General features: G+C 34.9%; 1 protein-coding gene across 1 annotated transcript in view; it reads right to left on the reverse strand.

Moving 5' to 3' along the window:
* Window positions 1-13021, reverse strand: part of LOC149781517 (uncharacterized) — a 98672-nt gene extending 85651 nt beyond the window's left edge. The window contains exons 1-3 of the mRNA XM_089935599.1: window positions 12730-13021; window positions 8712-8976; window positions 2917-2985 (exon numbers count right to left, since the gene is read on the reverse strand). Of these exons, the coding sequence (XP_089791725.1) occupies window positions 2917-2985; window positions 8712-8966 (324 nt within the window). The 5' untranslated portion in view covers window positions 8967-8976; window positions 12730-13021. The remainder of the gene's footprint in view (window positions 1-2916; window positions 2986-8711; window positions 8977-12729) is intronic.
* Between the last annotated feature and the right edge of the window lie 163 nt (window positions 13022-13184).

Here is a 13184-nt window from a genome sequence, read left to right on the forward strand (position 1 = left end):
GTTTTTCTCTCTGACAAGTTTGACCGGAGGTAACTGTCAACATCATAGCTTGGTCAACAATGTCTAAATATAGCTTTGTGGACTCAATAAAAAAAAATAATGACCATGAATAAAACAGAACCTGGCAAAGATCATGTGAGTCATTTTTCACTTCATTTATAAACAAGGCATTATGTCTACTCTATAGAAGTTTCATCTGCATGATTAGATTGTAGTACAATTGGCAATATAGGAATATGTACTTACAAAAGTTTAAAATGTTATCATGTAAATGGAAAATACTTCCTTTAGAAGAAAAGTTAAAGCTATCTGAGTTGACGACAGTAACGAGAGTTCAATAATTTTTCTTACCAAAATATTTAATGTTGGAAACACACAAATAATCAACACTGAAATAGATAAGGAGAATGTTCTGCAGCAGAAGGAAATAAAGTAAATGTAATGTGAATGATCTTGATTCCTTAGCAATGCTTCTACAAAGATTGAAATGACAATGTTTCTGAATGGGTTTGCTGTAGACAACACGATACAATTTCATGCTTAAGAATTATTTTATATTCACGTGAAATAAGTCTATTCTTTAGACAAGAAGAAGATTTTGATAATTAAGTTAAATATTTTAAAGTTACATGTAGCTTTTCTTACTTCACACACACTCACTTCTCACAAATATAGTCACCCTCTAATAAGGCCACTTTCCCGAAGCAGAAAGGCAGACAGTATAAAAGAGGGACCAATATATTGCCACTGCCTGAGCAAGGGTAAGCTGGCAACATGTTTGGTTCACATTTGGAATGATGACATTATCCATAAAATGAATCACAGACTGTTCATTGCTCCAGTCTGAATATGTACCAGTCACATCTCATGCACTGTGTAAAACTAAACCTTTGGGCAGGCTGCCATCAGTCAAGTCTTCCCTTTGTAAATTATCTGTGGGGGGCAGGAGAGTACCAGGATACATTATAGGTTGTAAAACTGTAATATGCCTCTTGTCATGAAATCCAGACTTTGACACTTATTTAGATTCACCAACTTCCATCATTCAGATGCCACATGCATTAAATGACACCCATTCTAATCCCAATCTATCATAAGATGGTACAGAATAACTTTCTCCATTAACTTTTCATTTCATCAGTCACTGGGCAGCTATTTTTTGCTTTTTATATCTTTCAGCTCAACAAATCACAATATGCTAAGTAGTAACCAAGCCAAATATTTAGTTTTATTGATGTGTCTACCATAACATGCCAGCTGGTTGCAAGTATACTTGGCAGTCACAGTCTCTGCTTCTACCATATTATTCCTAGCACGAATCACATTTAATTCTCACTTTCTTAATCCAATCTTACACCTCCCTGTCAAACATGCTTGTGAACATCAAATGTTTACCTGGGGTGATTTGGGCAAATTGGAAAATTCTTGTCCACCTTGCTTTATTTATTTACCATCATGTCTTGCATACTTTTTACAGTCTCTTGTTGATCTTACAACTCAGCTGGCTGCTAAATTTCCAGGTGGTAGTGGCAACAACATTATCAACCGAGTATCTGGCTATCCCAGATTTCATTGGTGTAACAGTGATACTCTGCTCACTTTCCTTTCCTGGATGAAGGCTAAAGCTACGGTTTCCTAGTGACATCAGCTGCCTCGTAAGCAAGCACTTGCTTCATGATTGCAGCTTCTGACAAATTAGCAGGCATCTTCAATGAATTTTATCTCTCGCAAGCCACTGTGCTAGTGCCATAATACGATTATAAAGTACTGATGGTGTAACTTTATGGACCAAGGTTGAAGTAAGAGCTCATGCAATACGTACAAGCTTTAATAACCTCTGGCTTAGCATTGTTGTTGGGCACATGGATAAACACACAATGCAAGGGAATAATATTGAGAGATGCTTAATATGAGCTCATACAGGTGGCAGCACTGTTTGAATCATTTATGCAATCACCTTTTGTTGTCAGCAAAGTTTTATTCTCTTTGTATTCTTTATCATTTGTAGAGGTTGACTGAGAAACTTAAATTACATATAAATATGCTAACTTTGATGGGCTGAAGCATGTAGTACCCACAGAAAATAATTGAAACCACAGTATGTAAATATGTGTATGTTAAAATAAGCATTGAATAGTGAATGTCTTGACTACAAGTGATGCTTCACATGCTCATTTCACTAACAAGTTTTGATGTGACCCCCTACTGGTACTGTGACTGCCTGGTGCAATAATGTTACTGCTATTATCCAATGAACCTATATTGAAGTGAACAAGTGTCATGTCTTATGTATATACATGTTAACAGCTAGATTAGTTAATTTAAAATCTGATTAGCAATTAGTTAAGGATAAGGCAAACAAAAATATTGTATGTTTCCTATTGTACCGCTTTCAAAATTAGGGTAGGTAGTTAGTTTAAAAAAAACAAACAATATATTTACAATGATTATATATATAATGTACTAAGTACCTCAAAGTACTGGGCAAAACTGGCTCAGATAGGTGCTCAAATCAATTTCATGAACTATTTTTTTTAATCATGTGGGAAGAAAGTGCTAGTGTCGGTAATCAGAAACAGGGATGGTCGGCCAACTAGAAATCTTTTTTTTGCCTAACAAGAAGTTCAGTCTTGTTACCAACATAATTACTATAATAAGCTTCTTAACTCTTAGTTCCCTAGTACCAAGTAAAAACATAGGCAGTAATGTCCATCAAATTAAAAAAATAATTTATTAAACAAGATTCTTGTATAATTTAGCAATAGCTATCACTATTCTTTAACATCATTCGTACATTTACTGATCATCACATTTTTATTCATGCCCGAGAAAGCCACCTTCATTATTAACTACTACAGCAATGGACTCGTTTGTATATGATACAGCTCTTTTTGCCTTTATAGATACTATTCTTACCTCTATATGGTACAGACCATCTGGCTGAATCACTCTGGAATCACGGAAATCCCTCTGCCATACGCGATTCTGCAAGAAAGATGAAAGCACCTTGTTACTCATTTCATAAAAATCTAACAAGAATAAACCCCAAAAAGCCAATATAATTTAAAATACATGCACTTCAAGTACCTATCAAACTGTAGTCACCAGGTGGCAGCCTACTTATTGGTAATTTCAAATTTTAAGTCACGAAGTTAAGAATTTAGTCAATACCACTATTGAGAGCACAAATAAATGAGTTGGAAATTAATGACAATACAGTAGAACTGGTCTTAAACGCTCTGCTAAAAGTTATCACCTGTCATCTATGACCATAATCATAATGCACAAAAAGATTTTATTATACATATGCACGTTCATGAACAACCATCTGCAGAACATGACCAGTGACCATGAATATTTAAAGTATATGCCAAATGTTCTAAAATAGCACTCCTATGAATACTGGAAGAACAGCGACACTGTTCACCTTTAATCCTCTATAACCACAAATGCTTAAAAAGTAAAGATTGTTCTAACATAAAAACACTAAGCTGGATAATGGTTTCTTAAATTTTACACGACACACGCGTAGTGTCCTTTGTTATAGACTAAACCAGACTAATGTTAGTTAACTAACTGCTAGTGTAGTGCCCAAGTTAACGTAGCAGTCGTCAAGTATCATATCTTTGGAGTTAATCCATAATGTGCAGGCCTGGTACAGGGGACGAAGTCTTTAAAGGAACCTCTTGACGAAAGACATATGTCTACATAGAACATCCAGGTATCCCCAGAAAACATTGTCAGATGCTTCCAGGATTTTATAAGGGGGAATTTCCCCCCCTTATCACAAAAATAAGGGGTGGGGGGTAGAACAAATAGGAGGGGGAGGAAGAAACAGCCATAGTCCAATATTTACCTAACACTTCAATATCCATCTCTCTCTCTTCCTGACCCACCCTATAAGACCACTACAGAAATCAAAATCTTTACAAGTATAGACTGGTCTGCTAACCAACAAGCTTATCATTATAATGAATCAGTGAGGCAAAGTACATATTTGAAGAAATCCATCTGTTTTATTGTAAACAGGTCATGTACAGTTATTATATAGAGCAAATAAGGGAAGCAATTTTAAACTATTCATTTTTTAGAATATTCTCAAATTTATGTGAGTGGAATTAGAGATGATAATAAAAATGATAAAACCACTTTTTATTGCTTTATTTTTTTAATGAACGAAAAAGAGCATTATTCAAAGGAAGGCGTAATTTTCTGAGACACTTAAAAACTTTTACAAAGGGTATATCAATGCCATTCAATCTTCATATATTAGAAGTTTTGGAAGCGACAATAAAAGCGTGATTAAATGTATACACATATTGCCAATGTACATCTATGACTTCTTAAACACTGTCCTTTAAAATAAGAGTAGCAATATTCCTTCAATTGTATCTAACCAAAAGCTGGGACCATTGATCCCACTGCATCTAAATCCACATTCAAATAAACAATGGAATAATTGATGGCTTCTTACATCTTATTAAGTGAGACTTGGTTGAAAAACCATTGTAAAACAGCCTGCTTCAGTTTTCACCAAATTCCAATATATACTATAACGATTCTCTTTAAGGAGAACACACTGATGTATAATTTTTGGGCATGATTCAAATGTAATTCAAAATATATGCATTTTCTGTGGCTTTTAGTTCTTTTATGGCTCAACCCACATAAACCATATGCCATATGACCTGCCAAACTGTGTGACATGCTTGTGCTGTTAAGGTAAACTGCAGCAACTCACTTGGACATGTAAAAGCTGAGAGATTTAAATGCAAGTTGACTAGTCAGTTAGTTTAATTATTATTATCATTACTGTTAATTTACTATTATTAATGTTTCTATTATTATAAAAGTTTCATTAATTACAGTACATACGTCCTATTATGTAACAGCTAAAACTTCTCCACTTAATACATATGTAAAATAATAATAATTGTTAGTTTTGTGACGAGTTTTTCAGCACTGGCATTTCAACTTTGGTGTTTTCCCCATGCTTGGTTATTAAATCATGCACAGTTACACTTATGTTACACCTCAAGAGTGAAACAGAGATCTCGGAAACGCTTAATTACGCGTATTTGGACGCAAATTGTTGATCTGGGACGCAAAAAATCACGGAGGCAGGAGTCCTCTGTACACATGTAATAGGTGTGCAGCAAAGTTCAAAGACTTGCCAGTCCTGCGTCAGCCACCTGCTTTGTGGGAAAATGTGTTGATCAATTAGCTGTGCTGATATTTACAATGACAGAATTTCTTTTCAGCTACACTTTATTCAAACCATCTATGATATTCTTTAGCGATAGCAATATTTTCAAGACAGCCACCAGGATAGCTGTACTGGACATTTGATCTGTATTATTTTTTATTAGGAACACCTGTAAATCATTATAAGTATTTTGGAGAAAAGCCTATGTTGATATATGACAATCATTTCAAAAGAAGTAACTTTAACAAGAGTTTCAAAGTGGCCATTGTAGCTGTAAGATCAGCAATATTTTCATTTAGGACTGACCAGAAGTATTTCTGTGAAAACTCTATGCCACCGACTATCCATTCTGGAGGGGAAAAAATAAAATTTTCTAGATGGCTGCCATGACAGCTATATACATATATGCATCATTTTCATTCAAGATGAAATGGACACCATCAGTGGACTCCTGTTAACCCCATGCTGATGACTTTCCATCTACAAGTAGAAAGATTTTTAAGATGGCTGCCACCCTGACTGTATTACATTTCAGATCTGCACCATTTTCATTTAGGACCAACTAGACATCATAAAAAGTCTTTGGGTGAAAAATTCATCTTGCTATGACAATCAAAGAGGAGTAGCAGTAACAAAATTTTCAAGATGGCAATGCTGGAGGCAAGATCTGCATCATTGTTATTTAGGACTAACTGGACATTGTAAGAAGTCTTGGGGGGTGGGGGAGACCCATCTTGCTATGACTATCAAAGAGAAATAGCTGTAATAAGATTTTTAAGATGGCCATATTGTAGTCAGACATACACCATTCTTGTTCAAGACCAGCTAATAATAAGCCATTGGCTGAAAAACCCATCGTGCAATGACCTTGAGGGCACAGTCGGAATAACAAGATTATTTAGATGGCCATGTTGGATGCGACATTAGCACCATTTTTATTTCGGTCTGACTAAAGACTAATTATCCATGTAGTTCAGTTGTAGTAATGCCAACTTATGCTAACGAATGGCATGGAGAATTAGTGAACAGACAACAGCCATTCAGCCATCCCATGAACTACTCTGATATCTGAACAACAGAAATGCTGCCAGGATTTATCTAACTGGGAGAGCTCCCACCTTATCAAAATGAGGCAGAAGTAGACAAAAATTGTGGAGGGAAGGAGGAAATGACCATACTTCAATATTAAATCCCCTGACCTGGGAAAATGTCCTTTATGGTAATGTTCAATTTTCCACATCTTGTAGGTATTGTTTCTTGCTTATTTCTTCTCCAAAATAAGAGTGGTTACTATCATGAGTTCTGTCAAAGTTTCACTTTCTTGAATCAGTCCTTTGCTGACTATACCAGATTGCTCTCGTTCCAAAATGTAATATAATTTCAAGTCCATCAGTGCCCTAATCTACTCCTTCCATCAGGTATTTTTATCAAATACATATCTTAATCTTAATTTCATTTTAGATTCTTATTTATCATAACCAATAGTGTGCTATATAATTTTGTAGCAAATGATCCCACAGGGCTGAATTGTTTCAGAAAAGATATGAAAATTGCAATCTACTTTTAAATTACAATGCATAATAATTTAGCTTGGTATTCTGTATTTTCATCATTTAAAATTTTAAAATACCAGAGATAAGACATCTTCGTTACCAAGGTTCCGATGTGATAACCCTATATACACCTTGGCGTTTCAGGTCTATGAATTTCACTCTATGTGGCGGCAAGACACCACATCCAATCAAAATTAAGTTGTTCAAACTTGAACACTGTTCCTACATGACTGAGACAAGAGGAGCACACAACTTGAATGGACTGATAAATAAGCAATTTTCCACTGCCAGTCCATGATTGCACAAATACTGTTGACTCAAATAAACCTGTAATGGCTTCCCTCTGGTACATAGTCATACTTTCCATGTTTAACTTACAAAGTATCCTTTTGTAGGTCAATTGCCTCCGTCATTTTCAGCTGATGTACAATGCACCATGCTATGGTTTAGCTGGCATTACATACTAAGACAGGCCACTCATGAAATCCAAAAAGATGTCCCTAGGACAAAGCACCAATATATCTGTTCGATCCACCAAGGTGTAGATAGGATTATCATATCGGAACCTTGGCAAGCAATATGCAGATAAAGTGGTTGGTATGCTGTCTGTTTCCGTCCATCAGACTTGTATTCAGCATCATTTTAAGCTTCAAAACCATTCAATGGTGTTAACAGTAACACTTTCGCAGCTCCAACAATCGATTCAAAATTTTTAAAACATTGTCAGCACTGTTATCATCAGCCAATATCTGCCAAATAAAATCATTATTTGAAGATGAAACATTTTGGGAGTCAGCCTTTTTGAGTTTTCTAGATAGCCCATATTTTAAACACACATGTGTAAAACTTCCAAAATGAATGCAAGGTAGGTTCAAACTATGAATGAATTCATGTTCCAGGGCCCAATGTGCTAATAAAAATTAGTTTAAGAACCATTATTATCAGCTGAAATACCGAGGTGTAAACAGATACCTAACTGAAACAATGAAACAAGACAGATGTTGCAACAAGTAATACAAGACTGCTATTGCCGACATGACTTGTCAGACAAGAACTTTATGGGTTAACAGTTAAATAAAAATCGTATGTTGTGCAGAGTACTTTTTTAACTCCAGAACTTGAAACTAAAATGTGTATGTTCTCAAGCATCATTGCTTTAAGAGTGCACATATTCATAAAGATTTAGAACAATTAGCACACATCTCAAGTCAAGCTGAGCTCAAAGGAATACATTTTCTGAATACAGGAGAAATTTAATAAGCAAATCAAGGTAAGACTTCAAAATATACTGAGCTTTTTTTTCAAATTTGGCCCATATTTGGAAGCATTTTCTTTAATTTTGAGCAAATCTGGAATCCTTGAAAGATAATGCTATCAGCCCATACAGTGTCCATTCCTTTGAGACCTGAGTTACAATAGTTCCTTATTTGATTATGTACATGAACAATCAATAAATGTTTTCGGTTTTAAATTAATTTGGAGAGCTCTTATTCATACAGTTTTCTTTTTCCTTTATTTCCATCAGGGCTAATTTATTTTTGCGAAAGCAATAACTTTTGAGTTTTCCAATGTCAATGGAATTGGGGGGAGGGTTTAAAGACATAGTCAAGGTGGAAGGATTAAGGAGGGGAAGGGCCCAATTTTAAATTTCCTTTTTAATATTCCAAGTTAATAGCAACCATAAAATGATTTATAAAAATATACTGCAAGGACTAAATAAATGCTGCTTTCATGGTGCTAATATTTTTCAATTCTAGCCATTTAAACACTATACATAAATATGTATTTATTCATGCAGGTGCATTGTTTTAGTTCTTATTTATACTCTTCAACTGGCAATAATATTTTCAGGAATTATTGGCGACTAATTGTACATTAATGTTGAAAACATACAGTAAATGAAAGAATAACAATTTTTATACAAATCTAAGAAGATGCTCATATGATATTACCTGCAGATAATTTATTACTGTCGTGTTATAATCAATAGTTTTTCTGTGGACAGCTTTCCTCATGCGTTTACCATCGAAGGGATTTCCTCCAGCAACTCCGGGATCCGACTGTTGAGCATTTGTTATGCCTTTAGGTGGCATCGGTGTTCTTGCATTGGGAATGTACAATGGGGGCCGCTGATAGTTTGGCATGCGTACCATGTGGTGATACTGTTTATTTGGTGGTGGCTGCATAGTCATGACACCTCCGTCCATGATTTAAAACCTAACAGAAAAGAAAGTAGATATTAGCAATCAATCTGATATGATTATGGAACATAAAGCTGGTGTAATTTAATAAAGATGAATTTGGTTTGGTTTGGTGCTTTACGGCACAGCAACACGTAGTTTATTTTAGAAGCGAGGCAATTGGGGTAAAGTGCCTTGCCCAAGGGCATACCACGGTAGCTCACCCAGTCCAATGGTCAAATGTAAACCCACATCCATTCACCTGTGAGTCAGACACACTAACCTGAGCTACCGTGGTTCCTAACAAAGATGAAAAGTTTGTGTGATTTGGATTTTTAACGTAGCTTTAAAAATTTAGCAGTTATATTGCTACAATGTCTGCGGTGTGGCAGTTTATAGTGATGTCTAGCACTCACTGGGGAATCATGACGACCAGTCCTAACACTAACCTCTTAATGCTGAGTGCTAAGCGTGGCAGCTGTTAGTACCATTTTTAGAACTCTTTGGTATGACTCGCCAGGGTTCGAACCCATGACCTCCTGCATTCGAAGCGGATGCTCTAACCAGTAGGCCACTGGTGCAGTAAAGATTAAAAGACGGATTAATGAAATATAACCAGTGACTTTAATAGCTTTCTCTAATTTTTAATGTCTATGTTCTTATATGTTTACTCAACACCCAAGCTACTTCAGTGTCTGTAACCTAAAACCAAAGTTTGATATTGAAAAATAATTTTTCTGTATAGCCCTTTGAAAAGGTTTAAATTGCTGCTGATCCTGTTGGCCAAAAGACTAAGCATGATATTGGTAGGAAAACCTAGACATGTCATCAAGTAACAAGATGTCCTACCACAGTGCCTTAAAGTTGATCTTACCACAAAACCCAACCAACATGCAACATAAGGAAGATCTCAACAAGCAAAACATTAATTTGTATGTGTGTGTGTGTGTGTCTATATATATATATCCATTGTGCAATAATTTCTTTTCATGCATAATTTACCAGTCAAACCTAGTATTATAATGTACAAACATGATGTACCAATTTGACTGCAACTGTTATTATCCCAACCAGTTACAGCACTTCAGATTATTTCAAAATGAATGGCACCCCCTGCTGTATTTGGGTTTTGTGGAGATTATCAGTCTTATAATAACTCCATTTGTGACTAACCATTTCAGGGATGGTCCTGGCTTTTAAAAAGCTGTCGCCAAAAAAATCGCCAACCTCATTATTTTGTTGCCAATTTTCAAAAAGTGTTGCCAGAACAAGTAGTGTACATTTTTTGAAGTGTTATTTAGTCTATTAATGTAACAGGCAATGAAAATTACAAAAGATGGGTTAGTTAATACTCTAATTACAATAAGCATTAACAAAATGTTACAAAGTGTTATATGAAGATCCGTCGCAATTTTAGGGCTGCCAACTTGTTGAATGCAGTTTCAAAGTCTAATTTTTCATATCTGTACATGCCGATTCTCATTAAATTCTCGAGAGATGAGATGCAGAGTTTATTTCTGATGTCAGTTTTTATGAGGTTCATCTTACTGAATCCACGTTCACAGTCTACAGTGCTGACAGGTGACACCAGTAGTCTCTCGGCAGCCTCCCCCTTATGGCTAGCTTCACAAAGCTTGAAGTGAATTGCTTCCTAAATCCCAAGAATGATCACTGAATGCTGTATAAATTTTCTCGACAAGCAAACTAGGATCTCCATTCCCACGAACGAAACTTACATGAGTCAACACCTGGCAATATTGGACCATATATATAAGCATAAATTTACACCCAGTTTTGGGATTCTTTCACTCCTGTATTTTGAGAAATAAATAATTATTATTAATTACGCAAAACTGTTTTTTTTTTTTTTTGCTATTTCTTGTTGCAGAGTTTAAGTCTCTGCAGCCATAACACGGATTGATGGCAAAAGGAAAAGATCAATGAGTAAAATGCTGCACTGGCGACAGATATAATTGTGATTGAGATTTTTTCCATTTGCTTTGTATTTATACGCAATAGTTGGTACTTCAAAGGTTATCAGTTTTCTATGAAGGTTCAGCAAAACTATTGTATTGGTATATGTAAAAAAAAAAAAAAACACAACAACAGAAGGATTAGTCATTCAATTAATTGTATCTGTTCTATTCGCGTCTTCAGAAGTCGGTCAGTTGTAGGTATAGTTCGGTAGCATGGTTGACTGTATCACAGCATACAGTACTCAGCCCAGATGTCAGCATAAGCAGATTATGATGTAACAATGCACTCTAAAGATGGGGTTGTCAATACGAACAAAGGATCGTTTGTGTAACAGATTGATTCCAATGCATTGCTTAGTCAAGTTTGTGGCTTCCTTTCATTTTCCCTTTTAATTTATCCAGTCAAAATCCATGATTGTATGTACAAATTAAATAACCAAAAAGTCTGTCGGCAAAAAATCGCCAGATGGGATATTTTTGTCGCCAATAAGGAAAAAAAATCGCAATTTGCGACATCGGCGAAACCCAGGACGATCCCTGCATTTAGTAGGTACTTGTACTGGTGTTCCAGATAGCACTTAAGAAATTATGTCTTTAAATTCTTTTATATTTTCTTTGAAAATAATTTCTAATCTGATTTGACACAGATCACTGGTATGTAAGCACTGCAAATTTAACAAGTCAATATCTTATCATTGTATTCAAAACCTAGATTCCCATCAAGTGGGGTACCCAGCCGATCTTACATTTTTTAATCAGGGACTATTCTTGCTGTGTCAAAAAGTAATATATGGATATTGTACAAATTTATTTCTTTCACCAGTGGTTAAATATTTGGCTTGCTGTTTTAATTGTTTTTACAAATTTAAAAAGTACTATGTATAACTCCTGAAGAGATATCATTGTTTATTTGCAAGCATTTTCTTTACTAGCAGCATATTTATTTTCAACTATTAAAAAAAGTCTAATTTTAATGTTCAATATTTTTTTTATTTTAAAATAAAAAAATAAAAATAAAAAATAGCAAGAAAATTATATTTTGTCATGAACAATTTCAGAATTTAAAAAACGCAAAATGTAACATTAAATTCAAGCCCTATTCCTATTCTTCATTTTTTTTTTACGTGGATTATGTTTTGCTAAAAAAGTAAATTTAACTCCATATCACCACAAGTCCCACCCTCTTTGACAGTTAGCTATACTTCAACTTTTTCAGTGATATAATTAGGGTGGAGACAAGATTTTACTTCATGCAGGGCAATTTTCTTAAACTTCCATTTTGTCCCTAAATAACATGCTAGAAAAGAAAACTTGTACAGTGATAACAAGTTTTCGTTTTCAGGGCAAATTGATGACAAGGCCTTTGTTCAACAAAATAGAAAACCCGTCAATAAATTGGTTGGCATTTCAACGTCAAGTTCCTGCAAACCAAATTGCATCCACAATTTTCTAGAAGTCCTAAAAAAACACTATTGGAAAGGCTCCGAGATACCCATAGTTGCTGTCATCTAATGGAGATTAGTGTTATCAGCAATGTGGGTTGTCCAGATTGTTTTTCGTTTTCATTTTAAATAGATATGCAAGCCATCTTTCAGTAATATTAAGAAACACAGTTTAATACGACTACGGACCCGAGTTCATGTCGCTCTGAACTTAAACTGATATTTGTTTTTTTTTTTATTATAAGAGTCAAACCTTGTAAACGTTACAAATAGCTCCTGGAATAAACTAAAAACCCATAACTATATGATCTTTGAAAAACAAAGTATAAGATCGTCTAAGATGAATGATGGCACCATGTCTTAGCCATTTACTTTCTGATTCCTATGACTTGGAAATCGTCTGAAATAAGAGTTGATCAATCAAAGACTGGGTCAAGTTCCCTGGAATTCATTTGAGCATTGCAAATGCGCCATCACCGAGTTTGGTCCTCATAAAAAATATATCCTTTTTCACCACCATCGGCAACAGTTTTCACTTATTTATCAAAACTTAATGTTTATTTTTGTCCACGGCTTAAGTTCTGCAAACTCTCAAAGGCTTTTATTAGTGCAATATGCAATACTGTGCATCCGGTCCTTATCAAATGAGAACATGTGAAGAAAATGGCGATCTTAGAAGAGTTCAATGTATAATGGTTTCTAAAGTTGACGAAAAGAAATTAATCAAGAAAACTAAAAGCTCATTTTTAAGACTTACAGCAATAAAATAATATAAAAGTAAAGAAAAAATAAAAGCTTACTTTTCTAAATTGATGTTTTGATTATAA

The sequence above is a fragment of the Sinohyriopsis cumingii genome, chromosome 15, assembly GCF_028554795.1.
Source record: "Sinohyriopsis cumingii isolate HCF-2022 chromosome 15, ASM2855479v2, whole genome shotgun sequence".
Taxonomy (NCBI): domain Eukaryota; kingdom Metazoa; phylum Mollusca; class Bivalvia; order Unionida; family Unionidae; genus Sinohyriopsis; species Sinohyriopsis cumingii.